Below are 20,375 nucleotides of genomic sequence, written 5' to 3'. Positions count from 1 at the left end.
ATTGTTCTAGTCTTGTGATTGTCTTGTTTACATCAAACAATTGTATTCAATGTTTTCCTTAAATACATGTTTGTTACTCAAAGTTTATGAATGCATGCCTTATGTTTGTTTTCATGTTCTGTGTATTCTTGTAAAATGTATTCTTATCTAGATTTAGTGCAATTGTAAATCGATTCTATTTAAAAATATAAAAGATAGTACTAAGGCACTAATAATACATGTAGAAAGAATTAATGTTGTTAATATTTTAAATATTCATGGTAATTATAGGCAAAGTGGTAAAAATGGGGTCAATTGACCAAATATGAATTTTGTAAAATAAAAGGATGCTAGGTCACGATCAAAAGATCGCACTTGCAAGCATTAAATTGACCCAGAATAAGCTACTATTCAAATCATACACACACAACTTTACACAAGGTTATGCTATTTACCACTACATATGTCCTAAATTATTTCTTCAAATGACAATAAAACTAAATGGATATGCAAATTTCATTGTTACAATTATGTATCCACTAAGATGGATCATCTTTGTTGTCTTCTTCGTTTTTATTGTTTAAAAATTGACACTATTAGAAACTTCGCCTTTAACAAATTTGAATGGTATGTTGATTAGATTAATGCTTTCATAATGTTGAGGTATATGTTTCTATCCCTGCCACACACCCCACCTTGTGTTAAAATTCAACTCAAAAGCGTGTCCTATTAGTTGCCACATCTTCCCCAAATGTGGTGTCCATAGAAGTACTCATCTGATTGAACATAATTAATTCTAGAATTCTTATGAGCTCCATAAACAAGGTTCTTCAAGGAAGAGGTTGTGTTGTATACCTAAGCAATTATCTATGTATTAAATTAGTGTAGTTAAAATCATGTTATGTTTAAATCAATCAAGAGGTTATGTATTGGTGCAAATACTTCAGTGTTCTTGTTTAAATATTCAAAAACCTTATCAATATGTTGTAAGTGTTCAAAATGAAGAAAACATCATGCATTAATTGTATTCTATTTTTTTATAATTAAAGCAGCATAGTGTTGACCCTATACAAACTTAGGTCAAATAGGCCATTAGCAGCAAGTCACAAGACTACTATTAGCAAAATAATGGGCTAACGGACCTTCAACAACACGCTAGCAGAGCAGCTAGGAACCCAACTCAAGGGAGAAGAAATTTCACCCACAACTTGAGGAAAAGTTTGGAAGGGGGAAGAATTACCTTTTCACCTCCAACAAACAATTGTCCAAGCAATACTATTGTTAGGAATGTCATTACAAGTGGGATCAAGGGGGTGAATCCCCTTAGAGGGTCTATAAGCACCTAGAGCAGACTATTGACCAACCATCAAAGGTTGTTGCGAAACAAGAGCAACAGGAGTAAAAACCTCAGGGCCAGAGGAGGCCACACCACCAAGAAGAGGGGGAGTAGGATCTAAAGGGCAGAGCAAACCACACCAATAACAAAAAGGGGACTAGGATCCAGGGGGCAAAGAAAGCCACAACAGTAGTAAGAGGCACAACCTCTCCCAAGTGGAGTCATCATTAGCATGTGAAGTCATCAAAATCGAAAGCCTTGACAGTCAAATGATCTCCATTATCATTTTTCCACCAAGTAGCAACACCTTTACGATGCAAGAGAGAACAATTTATTATAGCTAAGTGACCAGTTGAGAAGCATCTGCGACAACAAAAGAGGAGGCCCTCGTAATATAGTGATTGAGTACATGGCCTATCCCCAACCATAAGAACCACATCCCTGGGGAGGCATAGAAATGTCGATTAAAATGTGAGCAAACGTAGAATGACCCATGAAAGACGTGATATCACCAACCCTCAAGAAACGATCATAACAAGAATGCTCTCAAAAATGAAGAGGAAGATTGGGAAGACAAACCTACACTAGACACACATTGAGTTGTTCAGTAAGAGGGTTAGAAGAAGTTATCCAGGGTTTGAGCAAATGAGAGCTAACTCCCTAAGCCCATAGCTTGCTCAGCACCAAGTCACGATCATCTGAAGAAGCAATAAAAAACCCTTAGCACAAGGGAAAAGCTCAATATTACCAACAACCAATGGCTTTCAAGAATCACTCACTCAACGAGCAAATATGCACACCAACCCACAACGTTGGTAGGAAACAACATTTTCTACCACATCTTGGCCACTAACCACAACAGGAGAAGTCTTGGCACAAGGAAAGGGATGAGATTTCCCTTGGGAGGATGAGCAACAACAAATATGGCAACACGAGCAAAGCTTTGTCCACTGGTAGTAGAAAAAGGCCCAAGAGATGGGGGCCCAACACTTGCAAATGGGGCAAGAGCCAAGGAGGCAAGAGAAGGCACACCCACAACTTGGGAAGCAATAGAAACACCCACTCAAGAACCCAAAAAGGCCCAAGAGATGGGGGCCCAACACTTGCAAATGGGGCAAGAGCCAAGGAGGCAAGAGAAGGCACACCCACAACTTGGGAAGCAATAGAAACACCCACTCAAGAACCCAAAGGTGCAAAAGGAATGGAGGGAGGAGCCACACAATAGAGTTTGAAAACTTGGGCAAGAGAGCCGTCGTGCAATTAGCAATGTTTGCCATTGAAACTTATTGCATCGTATGTACATCTTCATTTTTAACAAGACATCCATAAAGACCACTTCAATGTTGAAATGGTTACAAAACCCTTATGAAATAATTTTCCACCATAGATGTTTCAATCTTCAAAAATATCTTAATTATCCCAAAGTAAAATGAACAATATTCAATTATACATAATGTCAAGCATTTAGATTTGAAATATAAATTAAGTAAAACTTAATAATCCATTATCATTAATTTTCAAATATTATATTTAAAAGTAAAAAAAAGTATTATTTATTTGGGCAAAATTCTTAAAATAACTCTACATCCTATGTAACTGCCTGGACGAATCCCGTGAGCAACAAATCCAACGTCTCTTCATAGCGTAGAACGAAGAAGTGAAAGGCGCCATCCGCTCCATTATGAGTGTAAAAACAAAAATCATGTACACAGTGGAGCATTAATGGAGGTTGCATTGACAAAAGTTCTACAAGCCATAGGCTTCCATAGCCGAGCTACCAGGTTCGCTAACTTCCTGGTGAAAGAAATCATAAAGGTGGAAATTATGTTGGCCATTGACAAGGCCAGTGTCGCTACCAAAAAAGAGTTATATTGCAGGCACTTTTGATGCAGCTACCGTTTCGAAGAAATAGGTGATGAAAAAAGCTTTCAAAATATATACAGTATAGATGAGTGTGATATGTCCACCTTTTCAAACTATATTAGTATATTTGGTGATCTTCTTACCACTCAACTCTTTGAGCAAAGCAATGTACTGGCACATAGGATAAACACCACCTCACATATGATGTATATTTCTGTTTTTCGATCGATATAGGGAACTAGTCCTTCTAGTAGTGGGCAACGTCTATCCAGCACCCAAAATTTACCATTAATCATGTTTAATAATTAATTGATTTAAAAAAACTTGTTATATTTTAATTTTTAATGATTTAAAAAACAGTCAAATGGTGAGTCTGGATGCTGCATAAACAATGGCCTAGTAGTGCTAGACTTAAAAACAATCCACATCTTCTAAACAATCAATAGTAGGGTCTTGTAACTACCGTACATCGTAGTTAAAATCAATAGTAATTAACGTTGCTTTTTTTATTTTTTTATTTTTTTTTAAAACTATGGTACATCCTACGAGGTACCTTTGTAAAGACGTGCCTACAAACACCACAAACTTGTCATGATGATCTCAAGTTTTACTTTTAACCCAAGTTTAGACAATGTGTAAATCATATAATGAATATTATTATTATTTGCACTAATTCTGGTCCATGAGCATCATTCGACAACAAATGTTATAAATTTTATAAGGTTCTTTTAACTTGTTTTTAAATTTGAAAGTAGCTTGTTATCATCGTTTTATTTTTAACCTCTTTTATTATCAAACAAATTATTTTTTGTAATTCCTTAATAAAGTTTCCTGAACTTTCTTTGTTTAATTCTTTTCACGGGGAAAATGTCCCATAAAAACCACCTTGAAGAAAGTGTTTATATACGTGTTCTTGTTTATGAATGCCACAATCCAGAAACAGATAAAACTAGCTCCATGGAGCAATCCAAAATCATATATCGCGCACCCACAGACATTCATTGTCATATTAGACATCCAAAGCTTTATAACAGACATTCACAAGAACCGGCCAAATGAAAATGATAAAAAAAAGTCTTTGCTAAAACATTGAGTTGTCCAATAAAATCAGAGAATGTTTGTTCATACCAATTTAAAAATGCTCCAAAACACTGTACTTTAAGATGTTTACGAATGCCACAATCCAGGAATAGATGGAACTTGTCCAATGGAGCAATCCAAAATACATACCAACGTAAGCAGAGAATAAAAACTGCAAATCACTTACAAAAACACCTCGATAGTAGAACACTCATTTACAAACAGATTTGGCAGATTGAGAAGATTTCGACAGAAACATCTTAAGAAATCTCAGAATCGAGAACATCTTATGCAATCTACTTGTGAAGTTTGCCAACATACATCAAGAATTTAAAGCATTGATAATAAAAAGTATAATGACAGGTAACAGGGTACAGAAATGGATGCAAAATCGTCGGCATATCTTTTTGCCTCAGGGGCATCCAACTTCAGTGATCCACTGCCACCATAAATCAGTCTGCCAGCCTACGAAAATATTCCAACTAGAATGGTATGCATACATAAACCGGGCAACATGAAAAGTGCTGGATAAAAATAGCTCATACAGTGAACGAGCATCTTAAAAGATTACACACGGAAAGAAATTTGTTGTGCTGAACTAGGTGCTCTAAAGTGTACTAGACTGCTTCATCAGAAATTTTATCAGCAGCACCATTTTGCACAATTTGGCTTCCACCAGACCGTCTAGGAAGTCTGAAGGAATTTCCACCTGCATTTCCAAGATTTCCTCGACCACCACCACCCCTTCCTCTATTGAAGTACTCCCTCCCAGCCTCTTGTCCACCTCCCCGGCCACGTGAGACATAATATCCCCGACCTCTCACACCTTCATTCTGAAATCCCCTTCCTCGTCCACCTCTTCCTGATCAACATATATGCATCAGAATTCAAAGTTACAAATCAAAAATTTACACAAAATGCTTCCCAAACATTACAAGTATATAATACTCACTCCCACGTGGAGTATTGCTTGTCCGTTTCTCCTCAATGTATATTTGTCTACCACCAAATTGTATTGGGGATGCCTGCATGTTGCAAAACAGAACATAGTAAATTAATTCTAAATTTCAAATAACCACAGAAAATGGTTGATGCAAGGCCAGGAAGATGTCTCCATATAACTTACCCCAACAGCACTTTGAACAGAGGACGAGTCCTCAAAGTCTACAAAAGCATAACAGACTCCAGTATCCTAGAGAATATTAGCCAAATGTTTTCTGGGTTAGCTCCAATAAAAGAAATAAGAGAATTAAACAATGTAACAAGAAGATAACAGAAAGACAAAAACCAAAACTAATACACCAACCAACCTTCCTATTGACCACATTAACGCCTCCATGTTTAATTTTTCCAAACTTCTTTAACTCCAATTCCAGATCAACAGCAGCAACAGTCAAAGGAAGATTCTTAATGTAAATTGATCTACCATCACCTGAGCAATGACACAAAGAGCGGATAGAGTGAGCATGACAAAATGCTTGTAAGAATTTTCACTTAATAGATCATTAATATAATGTTCTAAACATTTGCATATGCCAAGTAAACAAGAAGGATTGAAATAAAGAACCTCCATTTTCTAAGCCAGCACCATCATCAGAAGCATTGGGCTGTGATTCATCAATTTCTGTTGAGGCATTTAATGATTGATTTTGTTGTGAAGGCTGCGCTGTAGGATGCTGCTCTGAAACTACCACAATAGGCTTATTTGATGGTGCCTGGTAAGATTGTGAAGTGGTTGAAGGTGAAGCCTTATTCATTGCCTTGGATGCCTGAAGCTTTGAAATTAGCATGAAAAAAAAACATGATATTAGAATTTCTAAAAGAAAATTTCAGCAGCATGAAGCTTTGAAAACAGGATAAGAGAAAACAAGAAGCTAGAATTTCTTTAAATGGAAAATTTGCATAACGAGTCTGATAAAAGTAAAGATTACAAAGGAAATAAGCAAGTCTCAATAGGGGAAAAAAATCATTTAGTTCAAAAACTCACAATGGAGGCATAAGTATGCTTGGTAACTTCCCCTGTAGTTTCTTCAACAGGAGCAGAAGCAGAAGCAGTTTCCATAGATGGAACAGCAGCAGATGTGCCTGCTATCGAGACTTCCATTGAGACATCCTCCAATTTATCTTCAAGTATGGGAAATTCTTGCTGATCAGAAATATTGTATTCCTCAACTATTGCTTCTTCCTCAACAGTGGTAGCAGTAGTAAACTCCCTTTTCAATTCAATTGTAGCAGGGGAAGAAGGCTCTAGGGCTGCAAAATTACAAATGTTTTCAACGTTATTTTAGAATTGACTTAATAATGTAATACCAGTATTAGTAATTCTAGTGAAGACTTGAAAAATTATGGTAGAATTCCATTTAAAGGATGTGGCAGAAGCGTAAATAGAATTCAATTACCAGCATTTAAGACAAAAAAAACTTGAGAAACAAAAAAAAATGGTGTCAGACTAGTTAAACTAAAGAAAAATTGATTTTGTTATCTCATTCAATAGAGATCAGAATTAGTATAATATTTCAAAAAACGTGAAGGATTTATTAAAAAAAATTATCAGAGGATTTAATTAAGAAACAAATGACCGGCCCAAAAATATGAAGTCAGGCCATCATTACTCACAACAAACTATTTTTGGGCCAGCCCTCTATTTCTATTAACTAATCCATCATTGGAGTATAAAATATTAAAAACTCAATGGGTGTAAAATTCACTTTTTAAATATTAGTCTATGCTCTGCATTTTTCTTCCGAGTATTAAAATAGTAATTTTTTAAAATTATTTAGAGACTATTTAATCAAACACAGGAAACAGCCCAGCCAATGTAGTGGGTTGCAAAACCTTTCAATTAATGCTACCATGTAATACATAAAACCACCTAATCAACCAAATTTGACCAATAGAATCCGACCAATCTTGCAAGAAACACAAAATAACTACCTGGTTCAGTCGCAGGTGAAACTGACTTCAACTGAGGCTCATGATCACCATTTGTAAGTGCATCAAATTGCTTCTCTACATAAGAATCTTCCTCACAGAATCTAAAAATATCATTTAATACATAGTAACCATTCTCCTGAGGTGCAAGAAAAAATGTTTGAACAAAATTCCTTTTGACCTCTCTGTCCCTTCTTTGAATAGAGCCAGTGACCATAACAAGTACCCCTCCACTTAATGAATCTTGAGCGTCTGCTGATTTGAGCTCAATGAGACAGCCAGTGTAGTTCAAAGACATCACACGGCTATGAATTTCCTAGACAAGGGCAAGAAGAACAATGTTAAGGAAATAAAATGTCAATAACCAAGTAAAGTCCAAGCATTAACTAATAACTACTTTTTCAGTTCAAAGGTCTTTGGCCAAATGGAAAAGCACATATTGATCAAATGCTTCATTTCAAATGAACCTCAACATAAAAATTAAGCCACTAAATTGCTTAAGGCATCGAATGACTAATTTCTCTTAGAAAAAATACCATTGTAATATTTCTTACATTTCCAACAAACAAAAAATAGCAAAGTATATATAAAAGATTTAGGCTAAGTTATAGTGTTTGAGCTCAAGTTCAAGTTCAAAGTTTAACACCCCACCAAGGACAACTTCGTCCATATTCATACTATTTCGATAAATAAGAAATCCACATAGCACTTCTGTCCAGAAAATATTGAAATAATTTGTAATTTGTAATAAAATTTGGAAAAACTTAAAATGCTCTCATAATATCAATCATACAAATAGTTTCACGGCACATGCATCATCATTCTTGTCCAAGTATAAAATAAGTGACATCAATCATTTTTCTCGAAAGAAATGAAGAAACAATGTGGTTGATACTTTCAACACTCAACTGGACAAGTTAAAATGCCAATAATTTTACAAATCTTCCCTTGTGCCATGTAGTCGATTTTCATCTCAGGCAACCAAAACTCAGTTTAAACATGAAGCCTTTTTTGATGCTTTTAGAATATATTGCATATAATAATTGGATATATCCCCCAACAGGACTAACATTCAATCGTAGAAAGATTGCAGCCATTACTTGAGATAAGCAAAGTCATCAGAGTTCCATATGTAAAAATAAACAATACCATAAGTAGTGGGCAGTTAAGAAAGTAAAAGGTTTTTGGCCAACCTAAAAACTAGAATATTTAAAATTGATGAACAATAATAGTCATTAATTTGTTGAAAATTAATTATTAATGATCAACTCTAGGTTTAACAATTAACCAGTTAATAAAACGATTGGTGATGGAAAAGCATGAGGACTTCAGCTACTTCCTAGAGTGTTTCCAACCCTTATGTGTATTTAGGTCTGTTGTCCTGCTTTTTCTCTGTCAAGACTGGTGGAAGCACATGTTGCCAATGCAACTAAGTAGTTTACAGGCGCTGGATCTAAAAGCACTGCTTGTAATGTCCTCACTTTGAAATATAATTTAACAATAAATAATAATAATAAAATTAAATACAAAAGAATGAAAATAAAAATTAAATTAAAATATAAAAAAATATAACTAAATATAATTAAAATTTGATTCACTTAATGAATGGTCCAAAGGCATGAAATGATAAGTTGCGACTCTCCCAAAAATGAGGTATAAAAGGGAGAAGAGAGCTCATTTGAAGGGGGGATAATTTGGGAGTCAGAAGTGCAAATCTGATTGTGAAAGGTTGTGTCCCTTGCCAAAGGGCATACATGATGAAAAGGTGTGACCTCTCTCTCACATTGAGAAATATAAAGGAAAGGAATCAAAAGCATCCAGGGATATCACCATCAATTAGATCAGATCAGAACTGTTATTAAGTTACAAGCAGCAACATCCTTGTTCTTGGTAGTATGCATGGGGATGTGCCTAATATGTATGCTTAATATATGAAGCCTGATAACGTTCTTATGCAGAATTTAATAGTAATATTCATATAGACTGCAATATGTATGACACTCATACTTAATTTCAATTGTTTACATATTTATTCATAATACATAAGAAATTAGTGTACTCAGCCCAATTACTTAATCATTTCTATTGTCCCCCCACCAATAAGGAGAGGTGTGGTGTTGTCAGGGAGAGGTGGAGTAAATCCATCCCAAATTAGGTGAGCCCCAAGGGTGGTCTGGACGGATATTACTGAAACCTGGGCCCAATTATGGAGGTGGTGTCATCACACTCTAAACAAGTAAATCCCCATCCAGGGTTGAGGATTAGAAAGGAAGTAATGTTGAGACATGGACCAGCTAAGACTCGAACCTAAGACTTTCCATACGCTGCTGGAGTACTCTACCACTGAGCTACTGGCCCCTCTTGGACCAGTCCATCGTCAGTCCGGGTGTGGCTTATTTCCAACACCAACACCCGCCCTTAAGCTACACCTCTCGTGTGCTTGGGGCTCCTAGCCTGGACCTGGCTCTGATACCATGTTGAGACATGGACCAGCTAGGACTCGAACCTAGGACCTTCCATACGCTGCTAGAGTGCTCTACCTGTGAGCTACTAGCCCCTCTTGTACCAGTCCGTCGTCGGTCCGGGTGTGGCTTATTTCCAACACCACCAAGTAAGAATTGGGGCTTGAATATAGCCACTATCAATTGTACTATGAATAAATATGGTTATGTATTTTAATAAATTAATTTAAGGCATGATAATATTAAGAAATAGGTAATGATTTTTGGGAAATTGGCAACCTCCTAGTAGGAGACATTACAATTGGTATCAAAGCTTGGATCCTGCCATCCTGCAGGGTAAACACGAATCAATGAATCATTCTAGTCAATAAAGAATCTAAAAATACATGTATTTGTGTGTGTGCTCCATGTTTGCATATATCCATGTGTATGCTCCTTATTTTTATGTGTATACTCTTGTTTGGTTCATGCCTGATATGTTTCCAGCATGTTTATTCCAAGTGTGTTTCCAAAGCCATTTCATATTGCTCGAGGACAAGCAATCTTGGGTGGGGCGGACTGTAATGTCCCCACTTTGAAATATAATTTAATAATAAATAATAAAAATAAAACACAAACAAATTAAATTAAAATAAAATATATATAATTAAAATTTGATTAAGTTAATGAATGGTCAAAAGGCATGAATGATAAGTTGCGACTCCCCCAAATATGAGGTATAAAAGGGAGAAGAGAACTCATTTGAAGGGGGGATAATTTGGGAATTAGAAGTGCAGATCTGATTTAAATAACAAGTGCAAATCTGATTGTGAAAGGTTGTGTCCCTTTCAGAGGGCAGAAATAATGAAGAAATGCACTCTTTCAAAGGATGCTAATGGTGAAAGGGTGTGTCCCTTGCCAGAGGACATAAATGATGAAGAGATGTGACCTCTCCCTCACATTGAGAGATATAAAGGAAAGGAATCAAAAGCATCCAGGGATATCCCCATCGATCAGATCAGATCAGAACTATTATTAAGTTGCAGGCAGTAACATCCTTGTTCTTGGTAGTATGCATGGGGATGTGCTTAATATATGAAGCCTGATAATGTTCTTATACAGATTAATATAGACTGCAATCTGTATGACAGTAATACTTAATTTCAATTGTTTACATATTTATTCATACTACATTAGAAGCTAGTATACTCATAGCCAATTACTTAATCATTTCTATTGTCCCCCCCTCCCCCAAATAAGGAGAGGCGTGATGTTGTTAGGGAGAGGTGGAGTAAATCCATCCCAAATTAGGTGAGCCCCAAGGGAGGTCTGGATGGATGTTCCTGAAACCTGGGCCCAATTATGGAGGTGGTGGCATCTAGACAAGTAAATCCCCATCTAGGGTTGAAGATTAGAAAGGAAGTAAGAATTGGGGCTTGAATATAGCCACTATCAATTGTACTATGAATAAATATGCTTATCTAGTTTAATAAATTAATTTAAGACATGACAATATTAAGTAATGGGTGTTGATTATATGGAAATTGGCAGCCTCCTAGTAGGAGACATTACACTGCTCCTTCCCGGCCATTTGAAGTAGTTGTATTTGACCATTCTGCACATCCAATTGTTGGTGTTTAGTACTCCAGCCTCCCCAATTCATTCCCATGTGGCTTGCAGGTCTAGCTGCTGTAAATTCCCTCCCTATGAAAAGGGAGTTTGCAATGGCAGCGCTTGTTCCACCTGTGCATAAATCCATCAATACTGTGAAACATTCTGATGCAAGAGCTAATGTTTAAGGTGTCAAATATCCTTCAAAGAGTTTGTGTTTGTTGAAAAACTCTACGGAAATTACTCTGCTTAAACTAGGGCCAGATATTGTAGAGGAAGAACACTATGCCGAAATGGGTTTGATTTGCAAATTTCATGATTTTTGTCTTTTCTTGCTGGATCTACAAGCTCGGGTGTCAAAAGATTGGAAGCCCTTCCTCTTCAATGTTGTCATCTTTACCCATGCTTAGGGCTTTTTCGTGGTAGTTTGTGAGACTCAGATAGGGAATTTAACCTTGAGGAAGATCCCTGATTTTGGGGTAGGACTTCTCTTTCTGAGACCATGGTATCTTGCTTTTGACTCTCTGATGGAATCCTTTTCATTGTTGTTAGGTTGGGTAAGGTGGTCAAACCTCCCCTTGTATTTTTGGCTTCCCTCTTGTTTGGAGGCTACTGGAAATTCTCTTACTAAGTTTACTACTATTTCTTTGAAAACAGTAGCTCATTCTCGTTCCACTTTTGCTTGCACCCAAATTGAAATGGATATTTTGAATGGTGTTCTGGCAAAAAGTTGGCTCAAAGTGGAAAATCAAATTTGGGAACAACAATTGGATTCTGAGAGCATGGATTTGGCCTTGGACATCTAAAAGGTACTTGTAAAATATTTAAGCATAAGGCTCTTGGTTATGGATCTTGAGGAAAAATGCTAAACTTCTCTATCAAAAGGTTCATGGTGCCTTGGACCGAATTTCTCAGATGACCTCTTCAACTTCCTTAGGACTTCGAATATCATCCCCCCATAACCACTCCCCCTCCCCCCTTCAGTTTGTGGACCCTTCTATGGCTGTTATGCCTGCACCTCCTTGATTTCTTGCCTCCCAGATCGAGGGGTGGCCTTCAATTTCTCTTGTTGAACAAGACTAGGTGGATTTGGAAGGCACTGCTATGGCCTTAGATGAGAGTGTTCTTGTGTCCCCTCATTTCACTTATGTGCCTTCTTTGATTGCAGTGCCTGCAGCCCATTTGTCTACGTCTCACTTTGTGAACCAGCCTTGTGTTTCTTTGAATGAGGATTGCCCCCTCATATTATGGGTGTGTCTTCCAAGAAGGGTAAGATTATGCTTTCAGACCCTAAAACAGATAACCCTAGTTGAGTGCATTTGGGCTTTGGACTACTATTTCTTATAGCAAATACTCTTCTAATAAGAAAGCTTCCTCTTAGATGAATCCGAGATCTCATTAGAAAAGTATGTAGGCTAGCAAGATGAGTGCTAACTAATATTTTTCATTGTATGTTTCACTCCATTTTGTATTTTGGGGTTGATGGGCTTGACAGTAGCCACATGGCTTTTAGGGGTTTAGCATTGAATTGGGTTTTTACCATTGCAAAATCAACAAATTTATATTGAGTTATTATCTCATGGGAGAGGCCTCTAATAGAACCTACATTTACTCCTAGCAAAAAGAACAATCAACTAATTAATAATTAAATAAATAAATTGTTCAACTATTAGCTAGTGAATAATTTTTGTATTGGTCAATGAGCATTAAGTCCCCAACGCATTACAATAAAATAGGGACCCAATCTCTCAAATACTATAGCGTGCAATTTTCACCCATTACATGTATGTAACAAGAACTTGCCCAACAGTTCTCAAGAGGAATCAAACCTGGGTCTTCATTGTGATAGTGCTCTATCTTTAACACACAACCATGCTCGTTGGACTAATGACTTGTTAACTAATTTAACCACTGATTTAATAATTATAAATTAATTAGCTATATATAGATATTCCTAATTATCCTTGAGATTTTGATTATCCTGGACGAGTTTGTTGATGAGAGGTTTTGATGTGTCACTTGGCTTATAGTCATACTAACTACCTAGATTACAGGATCTCTTTTTTTCCACCATCCTTCTATGGTTCACGCTCTCCCAATGTTGATTGTTTAATGTAAGTTGTGAGTGTTCTTTGATTTTTGTCTGAAAAGATCTGTCAATTTCAACAAAACATGGAAATACCAAATGAGCAACATGTCATACACTTTTTTTGAGCTTTGGATCTTGGTAGCCTATTACACTTCAATGGGAATTTTCTAATATCTTTGACTCAACTGAAGTAGATTCTAACTCCATTTCTTCTCAAAATCCTATTAAGTTTTTTGTTTTTTGGAAGAAAGCTCATTTGGCCTTCATGCTTGCACAAACATTCAAAGGGTCTCATTTAAGGTTTCTTATACACCCTTCTAATTTGTCAATCTTGGTATCCATTTCTCTTCAGCACCTTGTTAAGATGTTGTTTGTTTCTGAATTGTTTAGGACCCGAGACTCTCAAGCCCCTATGGAATAACAAATTGGAACTTTGTGTAATGTCCCCTTTTGGGAGGACACTAAATCTTGCCCAATATACTTGTAGAATTATTGCAGTTATGTATATTCAGTCTACTGTAGTAATCTGGACAGATTCAATTAGATGTTGTTTTGCTCTTTAAATGCACAGGTCTTTTGTTTATATCAATCTGATCTGCTACCTATACTCAAATATATATGTGTGCATGAGAATCCCTTCCATTCCATCAGGTCTGATTCTCTGGTTATTGATTTAATGCAAAGTTCCCAGACTTGGACTCAGCTCGGACTCGGCAAGGCCAACTCAACTCGTGACTCGGCTAAATAAAAAAACCCTTGAAATTTAGAGATTTTTAATGATTTAAAACTTGTTTCATGCACCCATTATTGAATAAAGCTTAAAGCCATGATAACATCATCAAACAAAAGCTAATTTGATCACATACATAAACATACATCCATCACATGTGTAGAAATGTAAATTGTAGCTGAAGGAAATAGAAAACATAGATATATAGAGTTATAAATGTTGTCAAATGTATATAAAATCCATGACATCAAATGTTCCCAAACATATATGTAACTGTAAACAAAAACAAGTCTATGGCTCGAGCTCTAGCTCATCCTCAGCCTTAGCCTCAGAGTAGTCTGTCTGCCTCCTACAAAGGCATCTAAGGTAGGTCCTGGATGACTGAGTAGCCATAGTCTCCGCCTGTGAGGTGCCCCAACATCAGTCATACTTGTGTCGGGTCGTCCTCTATCCTCCTCCTCTGGCATAGCCACAGCCTCAACCTCTCTATCTGCCATGTCTAACATGCCGCGGCGCGAGTCCTGGAGCTCGGACTCGGCAAGTTTTACCATAACTCGCCTGACTCGCCCGAGTCAGGCGAGTTATGAGCAAAGCTCGCCGAGTCCGAGTCACGAGTTGTCAAAACTCACTGAGCTTGGCTCAACTCACCAACTCGGCAAACTCGCCTAACTTGCGGCGAGTTTTGATACTCTAATTTAATGTTTCCTCTTCTTTTCCTTCGATGCCTACTTTATTATTGTTTGTAGATTTGTATTTGTGTCCTGGTCTCTTTGATAAATGTTCATATCATTCTTCCAGATTTTTTTATAATTATGATTTAGGTCTGCTCCTAAATCTGCTTTTAACGCTTCAGATATTTTGTTTTATTCCATGGATCCTACCTTCTTGAATGAAAACTTCTACACTTTATATCCTCCAATGTGAGGGAGAGTCACACCTCCTCTTAATGGTCACAACCTTTCACAATTACCACCCTTCGAAAGGGTCACAACCTTTCATCATTGCTGCCCCTTTGAAATAGCCACTTCCTTATCTTCTTCCCATTAATGCTACCTTAATTCTTTTGCTCCCTTCTTTCTTCCTTTTTCTCCTTTTTTTTTTCCAAATGAAGTTTTCTTCTCTCCCTTTTATATCTCATGTTTGAGGGAGACACAACTTTTCATTTCATGCCTTTTGACCATTCATTAAACTTAACTAAATTTTTAATATATTAATTTTTAATTTTATTCTTTTATATTTTAATTTATTATTATTTATTAATAAATCCTATCTCAACCAAAGGCTGCATGTGTAGCCGAGTTGGTGTGAAGGCGAGTCGTGAGGCGTAGTGTTAGGCTAATGATCCTGGTGCTACGCATCAACTCCGGTTTGATTCTCACTAGTGTTACCATAAACCCTTTTAAGCACGTTAAGGGGCCTAGCTAGGTTCAAACCAATAAGGCGTGTGTCTAGTGAGGAATGGGAGACCCTTGAAGGGGTGGTGGAAATTCAATTTTGATGGTGCCTCTAAGGGCAATCCAGGTCCATCGGGGGCAGGAGTGATTATCTGAGATTGGAAGGGAGAGGTAATAGCTATAGGAGCCCAAAAGTTGGATAAAGGAACTAATAACGTAGCAAAAGCATCAGCAGCATTGTTAGCGGTCAGAATGGGCAAGATGTTGGGGGTCAAGAAAATACATTTAGAGGGGGATTCACTAATTATTATACAAGCTATTATGAAAGGCAGTATAGAGGCGTGGCAATTGCAATATAGGATTCATAGTATAATTGAAGAACTTAGTTTTTTTTATGAGTATCAAGTCAATCATGTTAGATGTACGAGGAACGTGGAAGCGGATGGACTTTCAAAGTGGGTTTTGTCTTTCACTGATAACAGTGAATTAAAAATTGAAGATTTCCGGCATGTTTTGGTTGATGAAATAGAAGGACTTTGCATTTAATGAAGAAGCATGTAGATGGTGTACGGAGAGTAATTGCTATGGGCTTAAAGGCGGCAAACAATGAAGGCAAGGAGCCACATTTAGTAAGGCTGCCGAGAGGATTGAAAATACCATTAAGTCTTGTGCCCTGCCTTTTAATGAAACTTGCGGATAAAGGATTTAGAGTTTGTTTCAGAGGTTTTTTCAGGAAGGTGAGAGCCAAGTTGAGGGTGGTGGTAGAGCGGCGAAGGTCACTAATGGAAGCCAATTTCACTTTGAAGAGTAGAAAACAGCTCTATGCGTTTTATCGAGGCGTGACGTAGAATGTTCAAGTTCTCAGATGAGTTGTTGGTGTAGTGTGTGGCTATCATTGTCGGGGATGCTTTCAATTTGGTTAAACACAGGCACAAAACCCGTATGGACATTTATTCTTTGATATTGGCTTGGGGATTGGAATTGGGGGAAAGCACTGGAACTTTGAGGCGGGTCATGCAAATGTTCATACATCATGATTTTTTAGTCGAGTTGGAATCCTATCTGGAGTGGGCTAAGTCGGGTGTGGGATTTGATGTGCTAGAAGGCCTGAGTGAGGAGGATTGTGGTCGAGGGAAGGATTTGATTGCGTTTCTAAGGTGGCCAAGGGGTATGTGCAAGATGCACCATACGCTGGAAGCAAGGCGTGGATGGGATGCGCTAAAATTGGTCATGGAGATCAAAGAATTGGATGTGATAATTGCAATTGCAAAAGCTGAAAGTAGGCTCTTCGAGGAGGGTGTTGAGACCGAGGAAAGGCGGGCAGAAAGAATCGAGCAAATTAGAGGAGATCTCTGGCCCAGAGCAAAGACAAGGCCAATGAGTTGATATCACTGTAGTTAACTGGGGATTTTTTGGTTAAAGTTTTTTGTCTTTCTCTATTTAACTGCCTAGATAGTAGGGCTAGTATGGGTTGCAGGTAGTTGTTTTATGATTAGCATAGACGTCTATTTTGAGAAACTGTTTAAAGTGATCAATTTATGACCCGAGGGATGGATTTTTGGTATGTTTGTAATCTTTGAAGGATGACTCTATGTTGTTGATGCAAGACTTTATATGACTTTTATTAATATACATATCATTATTACCGAGCACAAAAAAAAATCCTATTTCAACCAGGGGACATTACAATCTACCCTTCCCAAAATTGCTTGTCCTCAAGCAATGCAAGTTTCTAAAAACTGAATTAATCAACCGTTGGAGATTCGTATTTCTTCTTTAATTTGGTTGACCCAACGCTTGCAGCATACTATGGATATCTCTTTGTGTTGAAGCGTGAGTGATCTTAACATGTATTGAGATGAGGATTTGAAGCATGACACACATCTATGACCTCAAATGCAACTAAAATCTTTCTAGTTATTCACATATCTAATACATATCAAGTATGAACCAAACACGGAGCATACACATAAAAACACGGAAGTATACACATGAATATACGCAAACACGGAGCATACACATGAATATATGCAATCACGGAGAATTCAAGCAAATACACATGTAAGATCCTTCTTTTTTTTCTCGAGCCAAAAAGTAGGCCTAACCCCAATCTTTCTGCTCCTATTCCAATTTGAGCCAGAAAGTGGGCCTAACCCCAATCCTTCTGCTCTCAATCTATTCTGAGCTAGAAAGTGGGCCTAACCCCAATCCTTTTGCTCCCAATCCATTTCGAGTTAGAAAGTGGGCCTAACCCCAATCCTTCTGATTCCAATCCATTTCGAGTCGGAAAGTGGGCCTAACCACCAATCCTTCTGCTCCTAATCCATTTCAAGTCAAAAAGTGGGACCTAACCCCAATCTTTCTGCTCTTGTATGCTCATTGATGCATCATAAACTTTCTCCAATACGCTTCAAACATTTGCTTAATATGTCCCATAGATCTTGAGGACGTAAGGGCACCATAATTACTAGATTGGCTCCTCCACAAAGCTCCATTTGTTTATTGTCCCTTCTTCTCTTGCTTGGATATTCTTAAGATATTCCTCATCTTGACTTGTTTTCTTACTTGTTTTCCTTTTGTTTCACCATCGAACATTGCCTCTATATTGCGTAATTGGCTTTCTTCCTTTCTCTTTCGATAGCCCCTAAAGCTCATTGACTTAATTGCATTAACTAATTTCCCTCAGCCTAGCAGGAACATGCTCTGATACCACTTGTAATGTCCCCTTTTGGGAGGACACTAAATCTTGCCCAATATACTTGTAGAATTATTGCAGTTATGTATATTCAGTCTGCTATAGTAATCTGGACAGATTCAATTAGATGTTGTTTTGCTCTTTAAATGCACAGGTCTGTTGTTTATATCAATCTGATCTGCTACCTATACTCAGATATATATGTATGTATGAGAATCCCTTCTATTTCATCAGGTCTGACTCTCTGGTTATTGATTTAATGTTTCCTCTTCTCTTCCTTCGATGCCTGCTTTATTATTGTTTGCAGATTTGTATTTGTGTTTTGATCTCTTTGATAAATGTTCATATCATTCTTCCAGATTTTCTTATAATTATGATTTAGGTCTGCTCCTAAATCTGCTTTTAACACTTCAGATATTTTGTTCTATTCCATGGATCCTACCTTCTCGAATGAAAACTTCTCCACTTTATATCCTCCAATGTGAGAGAGAGTCACACCTCTTCTTAATGGTCACAACCTTTCACAATTACAACCCTTCGAAAGGGACGCAACCTTTAATCATTGCTGCCCCTTTGAAAGAGTCACTTCCTTATCTTCTTCCCATTAATGCTTCCTTTATTCCTTTGCTCCCTTCTTTCTTCCTTTTCCCCTTTTTTTTCCAAGTGAAGTTCTCTTCTCTCCCTTTTATATCTCATGTTTGAGGGAGTCGCAACTTTTCATTTCATGCCTTTTGACCATTCATTAACTTAACTAAATTTTAATATATTAATTTTTATTTTTATTCTCTTATATTTTAATTTATTATTATTATTTATTAATAAATCCTATTTCAACAAGGGGACATTACACTTGGGTTCTCTGTGATGGATGATGGGGGTAGTCTTCCATATACACCTGTTTGTTTTTCCCTCTGTAAATCCATTTGAAAAGCAAACCATCTGCTGTCCTAGCGATGAGAACATTCCTGAACATAAAACAATTTTTGTCTTCAGCCTTCAATGGTAAAATTTACATGATCTGATTCTGCATTAAAATGTGAATTTGTTTACTGCATCTAGCTTGTCAAACCAGCTAAAATTTATGTCATTAGTTTCAAGCATGATGATCCAATTGCTTTTTCTCAAGCCTCTCCATTAATAATTTCATAACAATCATAGAAAGAGATCACATGGCTCATCTAGGCTAACCCCTCTATTGTAATATCATCTTGCTCTAGAAACCGAAACAAGCCTAAGGCAGAATTTTAGCAACATTGCAGTTTTGCCATCTGTCACCTCTCTAACTGCCTCAACCTCCTCATTTACAGGAATTTCTATGAAGAGGAAAACTAAATCAAAACTAACTAGGGTATCTTTTGCCTCAAACTTAAGGTCATGCTAAGGTTGACAAAATTGATGCAATCCTTGATGAAGAAGGTAGTTTTACATAACAGTCTGCAATTTGTTGGCTGTGTCTAGCTAAGTCATGGGACAGTGAGTCAATGGGGTCAACAATAGGCCACAAGAGTACATAATGTGTGTATCCTATGTGCACCACAAATCTGAAAGCAAAATCTCTAGGAATGATTCATATTTTTATCTCACTGGTTCAGGAGTTATTGATTAGTTTTGTTACATCTCTTGTAATCTTCTTTAAAAGAGATCCCTGTGTACCCTAATAGCTGCCACTATCATTCAAATGGTCTCTTATCTTATCTAGGTAAAACTCCATGACCATGATTAAAGAGGCATTACCCTTGTCTAGTTTTAGCACAATGATGGCTGAGAAGCACACAGGAAATACTGAGAAGGGGGAGGGGCGGGCATGGGAGCGGTGAATCAGTATTTCAAAACTTTTCAAAACAATTTGCAGAACAAACTAAAATGAGACATAAAGAGGACAACCAGCAAAGCATAAACACATTTTTTTCTCGTGGAAAACCCTTTGGGGCAAAAATCCACGGCATCAAGTAACTTTTATTAACACAAAAGGGTACCAACCCAGATTACAAAAAGAATTTACTGAGAGCACAATCTCTCTAAAGAACACACCCTGCTGGATTAAGCTTCCACTTCACCTGAAAGAGGCACCAACCTCTTACTGCTGAAACACTAACTTTTGCTTTCAGAAAAATGCAAAAGATTGACTTGACAGTTCAACATTTACTCCATTCTGAAAAATATATCATAACTGTGTTACACTTCACTGCTATAACCTAGTACCAATAAGTGTTAGCAAGTTTTTTA

The 20,375-nt window shown here is 37.1% G+C and overlaps 1 protein-coding gene across 4 annotated transcripts in view; it reads right to left on the bottom strand.

The window, feature by feature from the left end:
- Nucleotides 1-4,518: 4,518 nt before the first annotated feature.
- Nucleotides 4,519-20,375, bottom strand: part of LOC131051275 (nuclear transport factor 2) — a 28,005-nt gene continuing 12,148 nt past the window's right edge. For 3 of the 4 annotated variants that reach the window (XM_057985707.2, XM_057985711.2, XM_057985708.2), the window contains exons 4-10: nt 7,193-7,505; nt 6,246-6,511; nt 5,826-6,033; nt 5,569-5,690; nt 5,385-5,450; nt 5,211-5,283; nt 4,519-5,120 (exon numbers count right to left, since the gene is read on the bottom strand). In XM_057985707.2, coding sequence (XP_057841690.2) covers nt 4,876-5,120; nt 5,211-5,283; nt 5,385-5,450; nt 5,569-5,690; nt 5,826-6,033; nt 6,246-6,511; nt 7,193-7,505 — 1,293 coding nt within the window. In that variant the 3' untranslated portion in view covers nt 4,519-4,875. The remainder of the gene's footprint in view (nt 5,121-5,210; nt 5,284-5,384; nt 5,451-5,568; nt 5,691-5,825; nt 6,034-6,245; nt 6,512-7,192; nt 7,506-20,375) is intronic. The other variant, XM_057985709.2, reaches the window with a different exon arrangement.

Source organism: Cryptomeria japonica, chromosome 9 (genome assembly GCF_030272615.1).
Source record: "Cryptomeria japonica chromosome 9, Sugi_1.0, whole genome shotgun sequence".
Classification (NCBI taxonomy): domain Eukaryota; kingdom Viridiplantae; phylum Streptophyta; class Pinopsida; order Cupressales; family Cupressaceae; genus Cryptomeria; species Cryptomeria japonica.
Note: the sequence above shows the minus strand (reverse complement) of the source record. Positions and strands in the feature narration are given on the sequence as shown.